Here is a 17,569-nt window from a genome sequence, read left to right as displayed (position 1 = left end):
CCTTCCAACCACAAGCTTATAGAAGGACAAAGGTAGCAGGTACATGAAAACACCACCATTTGCAATTTCCCTTCCAAGCCACTCACAATCTGATTTTGAATTAATTGCAATTTCTTCAGCATTACTGGGTAAAAAATCTGGAATTCCCTCCTTGACTGCATTTTGTACCAACTCCAAATAGACTGCAACATTTCAAGTTGGCAACTTGCCATCATCTTCTTCACGACATCTAGGATGAGCAATACATCTTGACTAAGTCAATGAATACACATCCCTGAACAAATAATAAAACAAAATCTGTTCTATATATTTGGTGTTGTGGTCGTGTTAACTGGAACCAACTGGGGCATTTTGGGTAAATTAGCCACTCCCTGAGCTTTTCTAATGGTGTTAGTTTAAGTCATTGATTGCATGTGGGGAAGGATGCCTACACAATGTCTCTGATAGAAGATAAGCTCAATCATGGTAAACAGTAAATGTTCAGAGGTATCTGACAGTCCTTTGGAGATGATCAGGCTTAACTAAAGAATACATACACCCTACTGTTATTGTAACACCCCATACTGATTGGTAACAGAGAAGTGGTTAGTTACGAGTACAGACATAGGATGTTAGATAAACCCTCTCAGGAACAATCCTCTGTATCCTGATGGCCAGGACTTATGTTATATGTCAGGTACAAACGCACAGTCATATGAACAATGAGAGGGAGTCAGATCATGGCTGAACTCATTGTCGCTGAATCCTGCATCCAACCCTATAATTTTTCACCTGTTTTGGCAGCAAGCATCTATCTACCTCTGCCAAGTGCTCAAGGATTCTGCTTTCACTTCCTATGCAGGAAGTTAATTCCAGAGCCTCATGGCCCCCGAGAGAAAATATTTTACCTTATCCCTCCCTGTTTTGAATAGGTTACTCCTAATTTTTTTTAACAGCTTCATTTAGTTTTCAATTCTCCCTTAAGAGAAAACAACCTCCCCACAGCTAATATGTGAAGACCCCTCAGGAAGGATCTTACATGTTTCAGTCAAGTTGACTTTTACTTATTGAAATCAAACAGATATAATTCTTGCTGTTCAGCACTTCCTCAGTAAAAAACGCACTCATTCCAGGTACTAATCTTGTAAACTTTCTGAATGGCTTCCAACTCATTTACATCGTTTCTTCAATAAGCTGACTGATGCTGTGCACAGTACTCCAGTTGTAGTCTCACCAGTACCTTATACAACTGAAACACAGCCTCGCTATATTAGTTTTCAATTCCTCTCTTGATAATTAGAACATTAGTTTTCTTGATTATTTTCTGCAGCTGCATTGCCTCCAGATTTTCTCAGAAATCAAATGAGGTTCAGCATCTCAGTTCCTTTATACTGAACTGAAAATACTTCTTTTTTTTTTCAGCTGAAACTTTAATCTTTCCCCAGAGTGCAGTAAGAAGGAAAAGCAAAGAAGAAGAAAATTAGAATTTTGTTTTAGTTTTGTTATATTTCTCGGTTTGTTCTTTGAATCAGTCTTCTTTGATCAGTTTTCACTGATTTTATTTTCGTTGACACAAGTGTCATAGCTCAGGTACCAACTGCTGTGAGAATCTCATATCCCAGTCTGCCAATGTGTTTGCTTTCCACAAAGAGATTAATGGAATGCATATCTCTCTTTCTATCTCAGAATGAGTCAAAACTACACGTAGAGTGATGACTTTGGCAAAAGACTTAGGAGAGGTAGAGGGTGCAGGAATGGGATTATAATGCGAATAGCTTCCGCGGTAGAGTAAAAGACTTGGAAGATTCTTTTTATGGGATTAACAGCTATATGCTAACAGTTTGACTGCACCATCAATTCTATCAGATGGTGTCACATCATATGGAAATGGAACCTGACTGTGGAAACTTCGAGAGATATTCTGCTGAAATCTGTCTTGTACATAGTATTAATCATCAAAAAATGTTGTTAGTTTTCACTAACATGGTTGCAGACTCTGCCAAGATTATGTAAACATCGATCTTGATTGACAACAATTAGCAAATTATAATTGAGAACATGTGGAGCAAGATGATCGAAAAAAAAAACTGACGCAAATTCACTTGCAACCCTTCATGACTATTGACATAACAGCATCTGGCAGGTAACCACTGAGCTTAAACAGGTCAGGACTCATTCCGGTCCAAGATGGTGACAGACGAGGGCACTCCAACCAGAGCACCTCTGCTCCACCTATTCTTTTTCTTTTCTACTTTTCAAACTTCTAACTTTAAACTTATTTGGAGCAGAATAGAAGAAGTGACTATTGGACCACAGGCTGTCACAGGTGAGTCCTGGAGGCAAGTCCCAGATCAGGCTGGCGTGGGAGGTGAGTCCGGAGGCGAGTCTGGGACCAGAGTGCGGCACAGGAGGTGAATCCCATACAGGAGGCCGTTGCAGGGACACAAGACCCATAGATGAGTCCTGACTGGATGCCAGCACAGGGGAGGCAGGTCGCAGATGAGAGGCCATTGCTGGGAGGCGAGTCCCAGATTGGAGGTTTCCATGGGGACTGGAAGTGAGGCCTCGAGTTTTGAAGCCCACTATGGTCTAAGAGACTTGGCTTGGTGTAGTCTGGAGGCGAAATGCTGGCACAAACTTGAGTGAAAAGGACTGTAATTCAATTGTTGTTTTATTTTTCCTTTTTATTCATATGCTGGACTTTTATTTATTATTCTTAAAATTTTATACCAAATACTTAAGCAGCTGTACCTAGGTATTTTGTACCTAAGATGCCACCATAAGTGACAACATTGCAAACTTTCCACTGCACGCAATCAAAAGTACGTGACAATAAGGCTAATTTTAGTTCTAATTCAGGACTTCTGAGTAACTGGAATGATGGTGACCAACCTCTGACAACGAGGAACCATATGTATATGAAATGGCTTCTGGAAGATCAGAGCAAAGGGAGTTACCAACTAGTGGATACATTAATTAAGAATTCTTCCACAAATCTGATCTGGAAAATATACATTCCAGCTAGTCCCTTTAGTGAAAATTGCTTCTTTACCTCCCATTTGATGATAGTAACACCCAATTCTTCTACCACACCAAGTGAAGATCAAATGTTCCTCAACTCCTCAGAATGTGGGCTCCTATCTGAAACAGACACTCAACCTGGCTGCCCAATAGTTTTAGGATAAGGGGTCACATGTTTAAACAGAGCTAAGGAGAAACTACTTCTCTCAAACATTTGTGAATCTCTGGAAGTCACAACCCTAGATTGTGGTGGATGCTAGGACACTGAATAGAATTAAAGAGGAGATAGACAGAATTTTAATTCGGTATAGGTTGAAGGGCTATGGAGGGAAGATAGGAAAGCAGAGCTGATGCCAAAATGAGATCAGCCATGATCATATTAAACCATGGAGCAGACCTGAGGGCTAAAATGCCTACTGCTGCTCCTAGTTCTTATGTTCTTGAGCAACACTTCAACACATGAGATTGCCTGCGACAGGGTGCAACCAGACATGTTTGTAATGAAGACAGCTTCGGGAGTTTGCACAATGTGTACTCACTTGACCTGACTTGCCCATAAAAGCAGCACATTCAGCACATTCATAATTACATGATGAAGATGCTTTGTGATTTACTTTGAAAATTACTTGCTGAATACACTGCACTTAAATACATTAACCTGCCACTCCAAGAGCCACAATATTTTTGCTGCACGAGCAGTATCGTTCTCTGTCTGCAGTGCGACGTAGTTTGTTTCATTCTGACACAGGTATGGCTGTACCAGGGATCATTTTATATTCATACAACATTAACCTTCTGTAAAAATTGGAGTATTTGACCAGTTCTTATTTGTACTGAAAGTGCATTGTGACCATGTCCATTGATTCTTTAAGGAGGTGATCTTGTAAACATGGCCCGAGGAGAAATCAGTCCCCTTTTACTGCTGCTTTCTGTGAACATCATCTCTGGAACATATTATTGCGGTATGTTATAGTTTCAAATTAATATATTTTTACTTTTTTAAAAATATTTTTATTCAGTAGACTGGAAATAAAGATTGTAGACTGGAAACAAAGATTTTATGGTGAGACAGTTGATGAGCATTGGAGGACTTTCAATGCAATTTTTCAAAGTGTTCAGCAAAAGTATATTCCAGTGAAAAGGAAGCACTATAAGAAAAGGGGTAATGAGCCAAGAGTGTCTAATAAAATAAAGGAAGTTATCAAATTGATAGAGAAGGCATACAAAGTGGCCAAAAACAGCATGAAACTGGAAGATTGGAAAAAGAGCTATAAAGAAAAGTAAAATAGAACATGAGAAAAAAAAAACTAACATAGAATATAAAGACAGAGAGCAAAAGTTTCCATAAATGTATAAAACGAAAAGGAGCAGCTAAAGTAAATGTTGGTCCTTTAGAGGATGAGAAGGGGCATTTAGTTATGGGATATGATGAAATGGCTGAGACATTGAACAGGTATTTTGTATCAGTCCTCACAGTGGAGGACACTAATAACATGCCAGTAATTCACAAGGAGACAAAGGTAAGTGAGGACCTGGAAACATTTATTATTACGGAAGAGCTAGTGTTGGGCAAGCTAATGGAACTAAGGATAGCCAAGTCTCCTGGCGCTGATGGAATGCATCCTAGGTTACTAAAAGAGATGGCGGGAGAAATAGCAAGTGCGCTTGTGGTAATTTTCCAAAATTCGCTGGACTCTTGGGCAGATTGGAAAACACAAATGTGACACCACTGTTTATAAAGGGAGGTAGACAAAAGGTAGGGAATTATAGACTGGTTAGCTTAACCTCTATAGTGGGGAATATGCTTGGGTCTATTATTAAGGAAGAAATAACAGGTCATCTCAATAGAAATTGTCCCGTTGGGCAGACACAGTATGGGTTCATGAAGGACAGGTCATGCTTCACAACTCTTTTGGAATTCTCTGAAGACATTACAACCAAGGTGGACAACGCCAACCCAGTGGGTGTTGTGTACTTAGATTTCCAAAAGGCCTTCCAACAGATGCCGCACTAGAGGCTGCTGCATAAGATAAGAATGCATGGTGTTAGGGGTAGAGTATTAGCATGGATAGAGGATTGGATGACAAACAGGAAGCAAAGAATGAGGGTAAATGAATGCTACTCAAGCTGGCAATCGGTTACTAGTCGTGTGCCTCGGGGATCGGAGTTGGGACCGCAATTATTTACAATTAATATTGATGATTTGGAGTTGGGGACCACGTGTAGGGTGTCTAAGTTTGCAGATGACATTAAGATGAGTGGCAGAGCAAAGTGCAGAGGACTGTGAAACTTTGCAGAGGAACATAGATATGTTGAGTGAGTAGTCAAAGGTCTGGCAGATGGAATACAATGTTAATAAATGTGAAGTCATCCATTTTGGGAGGAGTAACAGTAAAAAGGATTGTCACTTGAAGGGTTAAAAAAAAAGTTGCAGCATGCTGCTATGCCGAGGGACCTGGGTGTCCCTTGTGCATGAATCACAGAAGGTTGGTCTGCAGGTACAACAAGTAATTAGGAAGGCAAATGGAATTTTGTCCTTCATTGCTAAAGGGATTGAGTTTAAAAGCAGGGAGGTTACGTTGCAGCTGTACAGGGTGCTGGTGAGGCCATACCTGGAGTACTGTGTGCAGTTTTGGTCTCCTTACTTGAGAAATGAGGTACTGGCACTGGAGGGGGTGCAGAGGAGATTCACTAGATTGATTTTGGAGTTGAGGGGTTTGGCTTACGAGAAGAGACGGAGTAGATGGATTATATTCATTGGAATTCAGAAGAATGAGGGAAGATCTTATCGAAACATATAAAATTATAAAGGGAATAGATAAGATTGAAGTAGAGAGCATGTTTCCACTAGCAGGTGAAGCTAGGACAAGAGGGCATAGCCTCAAGAGGGAGCAGATTTAGGACTGAATTGAGAAGGAACTTCTTCACCCAGAGGGTTGTTAATCTATAGAATTCCTTGCCCAGTGAAGTAGTTGACACTTTTAAAGCTAAGGCAGATTTTTTTTAACAATAAAGGAATTAAGGGATACAGTGAAAGTGCGGGTAAGTGGATCTGAGTGCATGAAAAGATCCGCCATGATCTTATTGAATGGTGGAGCAGGCTCGAAAGGCCAGATGGCCTGCTCCTGCTCCAAGTTCTTATGTTCTATGTTCATGGTATGTGAGTGTCACTGGCAAGGACAGCACTTGTTACCTATTCATAATATCATACAACTGTATGTTCTTGATAACTCTCCAAATTGAAAGTACTGCCAATTATATATAAATAATGCTTAAAAAAATCAAAATAAAGATTATTTTTCTGATGTGTATTTATTCTGGGATCAAGTAATTTTTTTTTACAGAAATTGAATCCTTGAAAGTGAGAAGGTAAATTGAACAGCAGTGAGAATAAGTTATTGAAGGACAATTACTGTTAATTAAGTCCAAACTGATAATCAAAACTAGCATTCTACAATGTCAATCTCTATTTCTGCTACCTGTTTAGCGGAAGGAGTATAGTTATTATGAATAGATGGGATTCCATGAATAATAGGTAACACTTAGCCTTGCAATAATAATCCAACTTTAAAGTTTATAATATGGGCACATTACAATTTCACAAGAGACTGAGACTGTAAAATTCTGACAAAGAAAGAGCAATATTTCGAGGTTAGAGGGTAAATGAGACAGTCTAAGATAAAATTCAGATCATAACAAACTCTGAAGGTGCTGAAAGGGAAAGTATAACAGGAAAGAAAATAAGGAACTTAAAGTACTTAAGAATTACATACCAGAAGTTAAAAAGATCATATCCCTCTAGAATATGTTTCACAATTTTTTTTTTTAGATTAGATTAGATTACGTTACAGTGTGGAAACAGGCCCTTCGGCCCAACAAGTCCACACCCGCCGAAGCGCAACCCACCCATACCCCTAAATTTACCCCTTACCTAACACTAGGGGCAATTTTAGCATGGCCAATTCACCTACCCTGCACATTTTTTTTGGAATGTGGGAGGAAGCCGGAGCACCCGGAGGAAACCCACGCAGACACGGGGAGAATGTGCAAACTCCACACAGTCAGTCACCTGAGGCGGGAATTGAACCCGGGTCTCTGGCGCTGTGAGGCAGCAGTGCTAACCACTGTGCCACCGTGCCGCCCACTAATCTTAAGGAAAATGTTCTGCACTCTGAGATATTTAAACAATTGCCTTTTAGGTATAATTGAAATTATCTTCAGTCAATACAGACACTAGGGATTCCACTGGAGAGCTATCCTGTTAAAACATATGCTTGAAATCCAACCTCCCCATGACCATTTCTGTTCTCTTCTCATCCTGCCGCTCGCCATCACCGGTTTTCAAATATTTGTCACTCCCAGGTGGCTCAGAATTGCCTTGTGCTGCAGCGATATAGTGAAATGCCCCTTATCTCTATAAGCTGTCTATCAGCACTTTGCTTCCTTATGTTTTTATTTGTATCATGTTTGTCTTCTCCATCTATCTCAACACTTGCTCTGGAGCTGAGATAAAACGTTTTGTTGGGGTTTATCTTTACATAATGTCACTTTGTCTCTCTATTCTATTCCATCTGCCTGCCAACTCTTCCCATGAAATAGGCATAAAGTCATAGAGTCATAGAGATGTACAGCATGGAAACAGACTCTTCACCTCAACCCGTCCATGCCGACCAGATATCAGAACCCAATCTAGTCCCACCTGCCAGCACCCGGCCCATATCCCTCCAAACCCTTCCTATTCATATACCCATCCAAATGCCTTTTAACTGTTGCAATTGTACCAGCCACCACCACTTCCTCTGGCAGCACATTCCATACACGTACCACCCTCTGCATGAAAAAGTTGCCCCTTAGGTCCCTTTTATATCTTTCCCCTCTCACCCTAAACCTATGCCCTCTAGTTCTGGACTCCCTGACCCCAGGGAAAAGACTTTGTCTATTTATCCTATCCATGCCCCTCATAATTTTGCAAACCTCTATAAGGTCACCCCTCAGCCTCTGACGCTCCAGGGAAACCAGCCCCAGTCTGTTCAGCCTCTCCCTGTAGCTCAAATCCTTCAACCCTGGCAATATCCTTGTAAACCTTTTCTGAACCCTTTCAAATTTCACAACATCTTTCTGATAGGAAGGACACCAGAATTTCACACAATGTTCCAACAGTGGCCTAACCAATGTCCTGTACAGCCGCAACATGACCTCCCAACTCCTGTACTCAATACTCTGACTAATAAAAGAAAGCACACCAAACACCTTCTTCACTATCCTATCTACCTGCAACTCCACTTTCAATGAGCTATGAACCTGCACTCCAAGGTCTCTTTGTTCAGCAACACTCCCTAGGACCTTACCATTAAGTGTATAAGTCCTGCTAAGATTTGCTTTCCCAAAATGCAGCACCTCACATTTATCTGAATTAAACTCCATTTGCCACTTCTCAGTCTATTGGGCCATCTGGTCGAGATCCTGTTGTAATCTAAGGTTACCTTCTTCGCTGTCCACTACACCTCCAATTTTGGTATCATCTACAAACTTACTAACTGTATCTCTTATGCTCACATCTAAATCATTTATGTAAATGACAAAAAGTAGAGGACCCAGCACCAATCCTTGTGGCACTCCACTGGTCACAACCCTCCACCACCACCCTCTGTCTTCTACCTTTGAGCCAGTTCTGTATTCAAATGGCTAGTTCTCCCTTTACTCCGTGAGATCTAACCTTGCTAACCAGTCTCCCATAGGAAACCTTGTCGAATGCCTTACTGAAGTCCACGTAGGTCACATCCACCACTCGGCCCTCATCAATCCTCTTTGTTACTTCTTCAAAAACCTCAATCAAGTTTGTGAGACATGATTTCCCACGCACAAAGCCATGTTGACTATCCCTAATCAGTCCTTGCCTTTCCAAATCCATGTACATCCTGTCCCTCAGGATTCCTTCCAACAACAAGAGAAAAGGCATGCATGCATCTTTTTCTGGTTGGTAAGATGTAACAACTGATGTGCTACAGGCTTCAGTGCTGGGACCTCAGCATTTTACAATTTATGTATATATTATGAATGAAGGTATAGTTGCTAAATATGATGATCCACAAAGACAGGTAGAAAAGCAAGTTGTCAAAAGGACATTAAGTGGCTACAAAGGGGCATAGTTAGGTTAGATAAGTGGGAAAAACAATGGAAATGCAGTATAATATAGAGAAATTATCCATTTTGGCAGGAAGCAATAACAATGAAGCATACTGTTTAAATGATGAGAGATTAGATTCCCTACAGTACAGAAACAGGCCCTTTGGCCCAACAAGTCACACTGACACTCCACAGAGTAACCCACCCAGCCCCAGGTCCCTACATTTACCCATGACTAATGCACCAAACACTATGGGCAATTCACCTGACCTGCACATCTTTTGGATTGTGAGAGAAAACCAGAGCAAACCCACACAGACACAGGGAGAATGTGCAAACGTCCAAGGTGGGAACTAAACCTCGGTCTCTGGTGCTGTGAGGCAACAGTGCTAACCACTGAGCCACCAAGCTGCCCCAGAGATTGCAAAGCTCTGCGAGGCTGAAGAAACTGAATGTCCTACTGCATAAATCACGAAAGTGCATCACGAAAAAATCATGCAACTTCAGAAATTAATTATGAAAGCTCATGTAATGTTGACATTTATTGAAAGTAGAACTGAATACAAAAGTAATGAGGTAATATTTCAGTCATACAGGGCACTGTAGAGAATATAACTGGAGTACTGTGTAGGAAATGTATCTCCATATTTGTGGGAGGATATAAATGGGCTCGAAACTGTTCAGAGTCGGGTTATTGACTAATACATGGAATGGGTGGGTTGTCTTATGAGAAAGGTTGAACAGGCTAGTCTTGTATCTGCTGGAGTTTAGAATAGCAAGTGGTGACTTCATTGAAACAGATAAGATCCTGAGAAGTCTTGACAATGTGGCTGAGGTGAAGATGTTTCCTGTTATGGGAGAACATTGAACTCGGGACTACTGTTTAAAAATCACAGGTTGCCCATTTTGGAATGAGTTGAATTGTCCTTTTCTTTTAAAAATGATAATGTTTTTGAAACTCTCTCAAAAGCAGTGGAATCATAATATTTGAAGATTCTTAAGCAAGAGTTAGATAGATTCTTGGAAAGAAATGGGGCAAAAGGTTACAGGATTGGAGTGGGAATGTGAAGCTGAAGTTAGACCAGGCTTGGAGAGTCAAATTTCCTACTCCTATTCCAATTTGTATGCTTCTGTCATAAAATACAACAGCACCATCTGCTGGTACAAAGTTGATATTTCTTTTTGTTCTGATGTTCCCCTGTTTACTTGAACATCTTTCTGTCTTTTTCTACTTTAGCCCTTTCTTTTGTTCTTTTATGGATCTAGTTATATTTTTATGTTCTTATTTTCTATTTGTAATAAATTACTGACACCTTACTTATTGGGTGTTTGATTTTAAAATGTCGCCCTTGATCTTTTAGTTACAAGTCATTTAAAAGCCCTGAAAGAATTAACAAAAGCGATTAAGGAATCTTGTCTAGTATGACCATCGTCCCCAATGTCCCCTACCCCACATGTCCTGTTTTCCCAACCCCTATTAATTATTTTCTCATGGATTTTGTCTTGCATTTATACATATGGAAGTAAAACTAAATATTCCAGGTTTGTGCAATTCAATCTATTCGTAGTCTGGTTTCTACTTGCTGTGTTGTGGAGGAGAGAGTTCACATTATACGTGAGAATTGTTTTCTACATTCACAAGGCAAGTTGTAAAATGGGCTATTTCTTAGATCAGCCATCAAGTTCAACTGTTTCTTCAATAATTCCAGTTAATGCTTTAACTGTTACTTAGACAAACATTTGTAACATTCATTAATATTTGCTTCAAAAGGAAAAGTTTTACTATGTGCCCTGTCAATGCCCTTTATAATTTTGTCTATCTTAATAAGTCCCTCTAAGCTTCTCTGCTCTAAGACAAATAACCCCAATCTATTTGGTCCCTCTCATAGCTGAAATGTGCCAGCACAGGCAATATCCTGGTGAATCTCTTCTGCACATTCTCCAATGTATTTAAATCCCTCTTGTTACAGTGACCAGAACTGCACATATTACTCCAGTTGTGTCCAAATTAACATCTTCCACAGTTCCATCATAATCTCTTTGATCTTGTATTCAAAGTCTGAACTAACAAAGGAAAGTATTTTTTATGCCTTCAACCACCCTATCCAACTGTTCTGCTGTCTTTAAGGACTTTTGGACATGCGCACAAAGGTTCCACTGATCTTTTGTAACTCCAAGGATCCTACCATTCATTGTACATTCCCTTGCCTTGCTGGCCCCCACAAAATGCATCTCCTCACACTTTTCAGGATTAAATTCCAAAGTTCTGTCCACCTGACCAGTCTGTCTATGTCATCCTGTAGGTTGTGGCTCATTATTTTATTTAGTGAGGAAATTTATTTGTCATCTAGGAATTTACTGATCAAACCTCCTACATTCATGTCTAAGTCATTAATGTTCACTACAAATTGCGAGGGATATGACATTTAACCAGTGATGAGTCATCAGACACAGGCTTAAATAATCTTTGAAAATCACCTTCTGCTTCCTGCCAGCAAGCAGTTGGATCTAATTGCCCAATTACCGTGGTTTCCATGGATTTTCACCTTCTTTATCAATCTCACCATGTGAGGCATTGTCAAAAGCCTAGAAACACTGAAGAAAAGGAAATATATTTCCAAGTCAAGATGGTGAGTAGCTACAAGGGGAACTTGCATGTGATCGTGTCCTTGATAGTAATAGTCTTGGTGTCTACTCAGATTTGGTGTATTTCTGCAGTGCATCTCTTCCATGGTGCGTACTAATGTGATTTTGCTCACCATAAAATTCTGATCCCTGTCTTATCAAATGTACCCTGTCAACTATCCAAAATGATGTCTCTTTCCCAAATCCATTTTGGATATTCATACCTCAAATATTAATAGGTTTTGGAGGTTGTCCAATAGGCCATTATATTGCCATATATTAACTTATAAATGTAAAATGCTTGACTAGATGGCTAACCTTGGAATGAAGTAAAATTTATGGTACAGGATCAGGCCATTCAGACCAATTTCTTCATGTCAATTCCTTCTTCTTTACATAACCATCCTCACTCTTCACTTCATCCATCAGCCCAGTCAGCATAACCTTCTATTTCTTTCTCTCTTAGATGTTTACCCAACCTTTTTTCACCTAATTCATTCATGGGTTGTGAGCACTGGAAATAGCCCTCAATTTGCCCCCAGTGAAATACTTTTAAAGTCACTGTAGTCCTGAGTTTTGAAACAACTACAAATTATTAAAGTTCAACTGCATTGCTGAAGATTAGATTCACCTTTTGATCAGACCAGATAAGGAAGGCAGATTTCCTTTCAGATAGAAATCGAGTCATTGCCTAATTACCGTTTCCAAGCTAGTTCTTTCTATTGAATTTATATAATTATCTTAAATTCCCCAGCTGACATGATGGGATTTGAAATTTGGAGTATTAGTAAGGACTTCCAAATTGTATTTGTAGACAATGCAGATGCTGGAAGCAAGAGTTAATACAGGGGAAGCTGAAAAAAACACAGCAGGACAGACAGCATCCAAGGAGCAGGAAAGTCAACATTTTGGGCCAAAGCCATTTGTCAGAACTGTGGAGGGAGGGGAGGGGAGGCTAGAATTAAATAGAGGAAAGAAGATGGAGCTGGGAGAAGGATAGGAGGGATGGAGATAGGTGGAAGCAGGTAGGGGTTTATTGTGATCGGTCAGTGCAAAGGGTGGAGCGGATAGGTGAGTGGGAAGATGGACAGGTTCGGACAGGTCAGGGAAGTAAGGAGGGGCTGGGAGGGTCTGGGCATGGCATAAGGCTAGGAGTGGAGAGACTTTGAAGCTGCTCAAGTCAATATTGAGGCCATTGGGTTGTAAGCTCCCCAAGTGAAATGTCAGGTGTTGCTTCATCAGTTTCCATTTGGCCTCACTCTGGCAGTGGAGGAGACCAAGGATGGACATGTTGCCAGGGGAGTGGGAGGGGTAATTAAAATGGATGACAACTGGAAGGTCGGGTTGATTAGTGCTGCAGAACACAGATGCTCCAGGAAGCATTCCCTGAGTCAGCATTTTGTCTCCCCTATATAGAGGAGATCCTTGGATGCTGTCTGACCTCCAAATTAGAAGAAAGGGAGGACTGCAGATGCTGGAGATCAGAATTAAGAGTGTGGTTCTGGAAAAGCACAGCTGGTCAGGCAGCATCCAAGGAGCAGGAGAATCGACCTTTCAGGCAAGAGCCCTTCATCAGGATGCTGCCTGATCTGCTGTGCTTTTCTAGCACCACACTCTCAACTCTGACCTTCAAATTATGTTGGCTAACTACTATGTTACCATAGACCTGAAAAATATCCTTGCTAGTGATGCCCATATTTTATGAAAGAATGTAAATTTCCTCAAAATCTCCCAAAAGGAGCAAGTTCCACATTCTAACCATTCGTCTTGAATTCCCAATGCATTTACCACTGTGAAAGATTAATTAAGAAGCTTCAAGAAGATAAAGTGACAAAACATGGAACACTTTTTTTATTAAATTGTAATTGATGCCTATTTCTTTTTTACAGGTATCAGAGGTCCACCAGGTTTACCAGGACCAAGAGGTCCACCTGGTGCAAAAGGTGCTACAACAATAGGCCCTCCGGGCATGTGTGGACCATCTGGACAACCAGGAATAGCAGGACTATCTTATGCAGGACAGCCAGGAATACCTGGAACACCAGGAAGAATGGGTGAAAGAGGAATTTGCGGGTCAACTGGTGATATAGGACCTCAAGGAGAAGCAGGACCCCATGGATCCCCCGGACCTATTGGTCCTCCTGGAAGTAGAACAAAAGCCATGGATGGTGAGGCAGGTCCACAGGGCCTTCCAGGATCTCCAGGACCACACGGTGAACGGGGAATCATTGGAGAACCAGGATATCCAGGTCACTGTGGAGAAAAAGGTGACGCTGAATTTGGCCCTCCTGGCCTTACAGGCCCAAAAGGTTATCCAGGGCCACAAGGTGAGCCAGGAACCCTTGGAGAAGTAATTGCAGGTCTACCAGGAATTCCCGGTATTCATGGTATTTCAGGAGAGAAAGGTGAAAATGGAGAACATGGTAGACCTGGAGCTGCTGGTCTATCTGGTGAAAGAGGTGCAGAGGGGTCACCTGGTATATCAATTGCAATGCCAGGAGCAGATGGGAAACCAGGGCTTGTGGGGCTTCCTGGGAGCATTGGGTCTCCAGGTCCAGAAGGTGTGCCAGGTATTCCTGGAAAACCAGCTATTGGAAAACCAGGTTTTCCAGGCCTTAAAGGTGAACCTGGTCCCAGAGGTATGGATGGCATTGCTGGTGAGAAGGGAGTTCGAGGAATAGATGGAGAAACTGGTATTGCAGGATCCACAGGGTTATCAGGGTCAATTGGATCAGCAGGTCTGCCTGGTCCTCCAGGTGAAGACGGTAATCCAGGACGACCAGGCGAACCCGGCCACATAGGCCAGCCAGGAATTCCTGGATTACAAGGTGACGAAGGACCAACAGGTGCTCCAGGAAAATCAGGAATTCTAGGAGAAGAAGGTATCCCAGGATTACCAGGAAACGAAGGGCCACCTGGCCCACAAGGAGATAAAGGACCCACAGGTAGAACCGGCGAAATGGGAATACAAGGCACTCCTGGTCTTCAAGGGCCACTTGGGATTCAAGGTAATTATGGAGCAAGGGGACCTGCTGGCAATATAGGTGAACAAGGTCCAAATGGGACTCGAGGTCCTCCAGGACAGAAAGGTATGAGAGGAGATCCAGGAAGACGAGGTCCACCAGGCCGTTCCCGCCCTTTCACCTCTGGAACCCTTTTGAGAGAAGATATGGAAACGTCCAGTGATGCAGAGCTGCGGGGACCTCCAGGCATCCCTGGTCCACCAGGCCCACCAGGTTCACTTGGACCCCCAGGCCCAGCAGGAGAAATTGTAATCCAATCAATGCCAAATCCTGATCAAGGTTTTAAAGCCATTCTCTCTGCACCATATCCTACACCAAGAATGCCAATAGTTTTTGACCAAGTACTGTACAATCAAGCCAATGTCTATGATCCAAAAACAGGAGTTTTTACATGTCAGGTACCAGGCATCTACTATTTCTCCTATCACCTCCATGTCAAAGGCAAAAGTGTTCAGGTTGCACTGTATAAAAACGGTGAACCTATTCTATACACATTTGATGACTACAATGAAAAGAAGATTGATCAAGCCTCAGGCAGTGCTGTGTTACAGCTACAGGAAATAGATAAAATATATTTACAGTTGCCCTTCGAACAGTTTAATGGATTATATTCCTCTGATAAAATGCAATCATCCTTCTCAGGATTTCTGGTTCACCAAACAAATTCATTGTCATAGAGAGAATATCAGCTGTTGATAAAAGATATTTCACTGTAAATCATTTTGAAAAATAACAACAGATTTTTGATCATGGAATAAAATTTACTTTAAAAGTAAGAATGAATAGACATTATCAATAAATCATTAAAGTACCATTTAACAAGCAGCTTGAATATCTAATCATCATATGCCTTCTCACTGGAGCTAACTAGTAAACGCACCGGTTTTGAACAAATGTCTGCAGTCTGTACTCATTTGCATGCTATCTTATGCATTAAGATACTCAACAGAAAGCTGTCAAAAGCAAAACCACTGTCAACTCTGAGAGGATGTCGTAGGGTTCCTGTGAAAGCTAAATTCCATACCAGAACTCCTACTAATGCAAGGGAATATATTTGCATTTTATTGCATTCATAACACGTGAATATTGTTCTCTGTTATTACAAATATTGAACAGATTTTTAATGTCTACAGCTCCATTATGGGAGGTTTCTTTTTTCCCCACAAATTCCACTGAGTGTCTCAACAACATTACATTCAAATCAAAATCTGAAGATTTTCTTTCAACTTCCCTTCTCTTTTGAAAATTAACATTACAACACAAATATTATTTAATAGTTCCCAAAGTCAGATTTGCTGCGAAAGTCTGGCTATATCAATTCAATTCTACCTTGTCATTTTTTGCATCAAAATGGGAGTTTCCAGTAGTCTTCTGGACCCCACTCAAATGGGGGTCAGAAACGTATACAGCGTGGGAGACAATCAATCTTGAATTTCCTAGAATTGGCAAATTGGAGGGCAAGAACAAAATAGTGATTGGGATCACAAAGCCCTTCTGTTTGAAAATAGCAGCAAAGTGTCATGGCAGGTGTATGAGGGAGAAGGAACACCAAAACATCTCTTTAACCTTTTCAAATGTCAAATTAAAAATGGATTTCACAGCCAGGCTCTGATTATTGGCAGAGAGCCCCTCTCTTCAGGCTGTGCTGAATAGTGTCCTATTTCTAATAACAGCAATTAGATGAGCTCTCATTATACACAGAAAACACTCGAAATATTCAGTTCTAAAGGGTTCACAATTTCTAGCTGTACCCAGTTTGAGAAGGAAATATCCTTTTTGACTTTGCACAACTCATTTTTAAATTAATCTATTTATTCCTAAACTTTGGTTCAATACTTTCTTGACTGCATATCACAGATAACACATTAAAACTATTAGAACTATTATTATCAAACTTTGGGGTCTTATGTATGGATACAGGGATCAAGAAGTGCCCTCATATTATCGATGTCTCTGGTTTGGAAACAGAAGGTAGGTGACCAAAGGGGCAAACATCAGATGCCAGGATTCATTGCCCTATCACTAGTTGTGACGATTCCCCCATCTCGAATGGTGAGTGTCTCTTTGCTCTGGCTTATTCCTTCCTTGATATCTTCTACTTTTTTGCTTTCCCTTTCCTTTACATCCTTCTCTTTTGGTTCTGCAATGCAATTTTCCTATCATCCTTTGGTGAGTTATACTCTACCTTGGTGCTTATGACACATACAATTACAGCAACAGATTAATTTTTTTTCAAAGAATCCCCAGTTCTCCTTTCACCTGTAGCCACCTTGTGGTTACATCTTATTAAGTAGCTCCCCCTTCTCCCACCATTGCCTTAAATGTCCCAAATAAAAATTCCTTGAACTTTAATTTTTACCCCCTCATCAGAACCACTTTGATTGTTTTAAAACCAGCTTTTCTCTGAATTATGTGTCACTGTCATGATAAATATTTTCTTACTCTTCAGGCTATATTAATCATTTTGGCAAGTTGGTGGAATGGGTCCATTCTTCGTGCATTTTGCACCATGCATCAACTCATGGTACTTTTTCCAGATGTAACAAGATCAATTCTGCGAGCTTATACTGCCACACATTCCTGACTTACAGCTGATCTTATTAAAGGCGGAGTGGTGAGAGGGTACGTATCCTTCCCCTTTCGGTCCCGTTATTTTGGATGATACAAATTGTCCAACTTTATATTGTTCATTCTCTGAAAGCAACAGTCTTGAGCTAACTCTATACACTGCAGTCTTTACAAAACACTTAGCACTACCTGCCCTGGATTACAGGATGCATCTTAGCAAGACCAGG

The 17,569-nt window shown here is 40.9% G+C and overlaps 1 protein-coding gene across 1 annotated transcript; it reads left to right on the top strand.

The window, feature by feature from the left end:
- Positions 1–3,671: 3,671 nt before the first annotated feature.
- On the top strand, positions 3,672–15,662 carry LOC122545911 (uncharacterized). The gene is made up of 3 exons (XM_043684785.2): positions 3,672–3,748; positions 3,873–3,962; positions 13,641–15,662. The coding sequence occupies exons 2-3, from the start codon at positions 3,890–3,892 to the stop codon at positions 15,449–15,451; spliced, it is 1,884 nt and encodes a 627-aa protein (XP_043540720.2). The 5' UTR covers positions 3,672–3,748; positions 3,873–3,889; the 3' UTR covers positions 15,452–15,662.
- Positions 15,663–17,569: the final 1,907 nt, after the last annotated feature.

Source organism: Chiloscyllium plagiosum, unplaced genomic scaffold, assembly GCF_037043375.1.
Source record: "Chiloscyllium plagiosum isolate Xiang-an unplaced genomic scaffold, Cpla_swu_hap1 HiC_scaffold_3, whole genome shotgun sequence".
NCBI lineage: Eukaryota > Metazoa > Chordata > Chondrichthyes > Orectolobiformes > Hemiscylliidae > Chiloscyllium > Chiloscyllium plagiosum.
Note: the sequence above shows the minus strand (reverse complement) of the source record. Positions and strands in the feature narration are given on the sequence as shown.

What these genes read in the sequence shown, in the direction of transcription:
- LOC122545911 (XM_043684785.2), top strand. Translation starts at nt 3,890, where the DNA reads ATGGCCCGAGGAGAAATCAGTCCCCTTTTACTGCTGCTTTCTGTGAAC. An exon ending in CTCTGGAACATATTATTGCG is followed by an intron (nt 3,963 to 13,640) that starts GTATGTTATAGT and finishes TCTTTTTTACAG; the next exon opens with GTATCAGAGGTCCACCAGGT.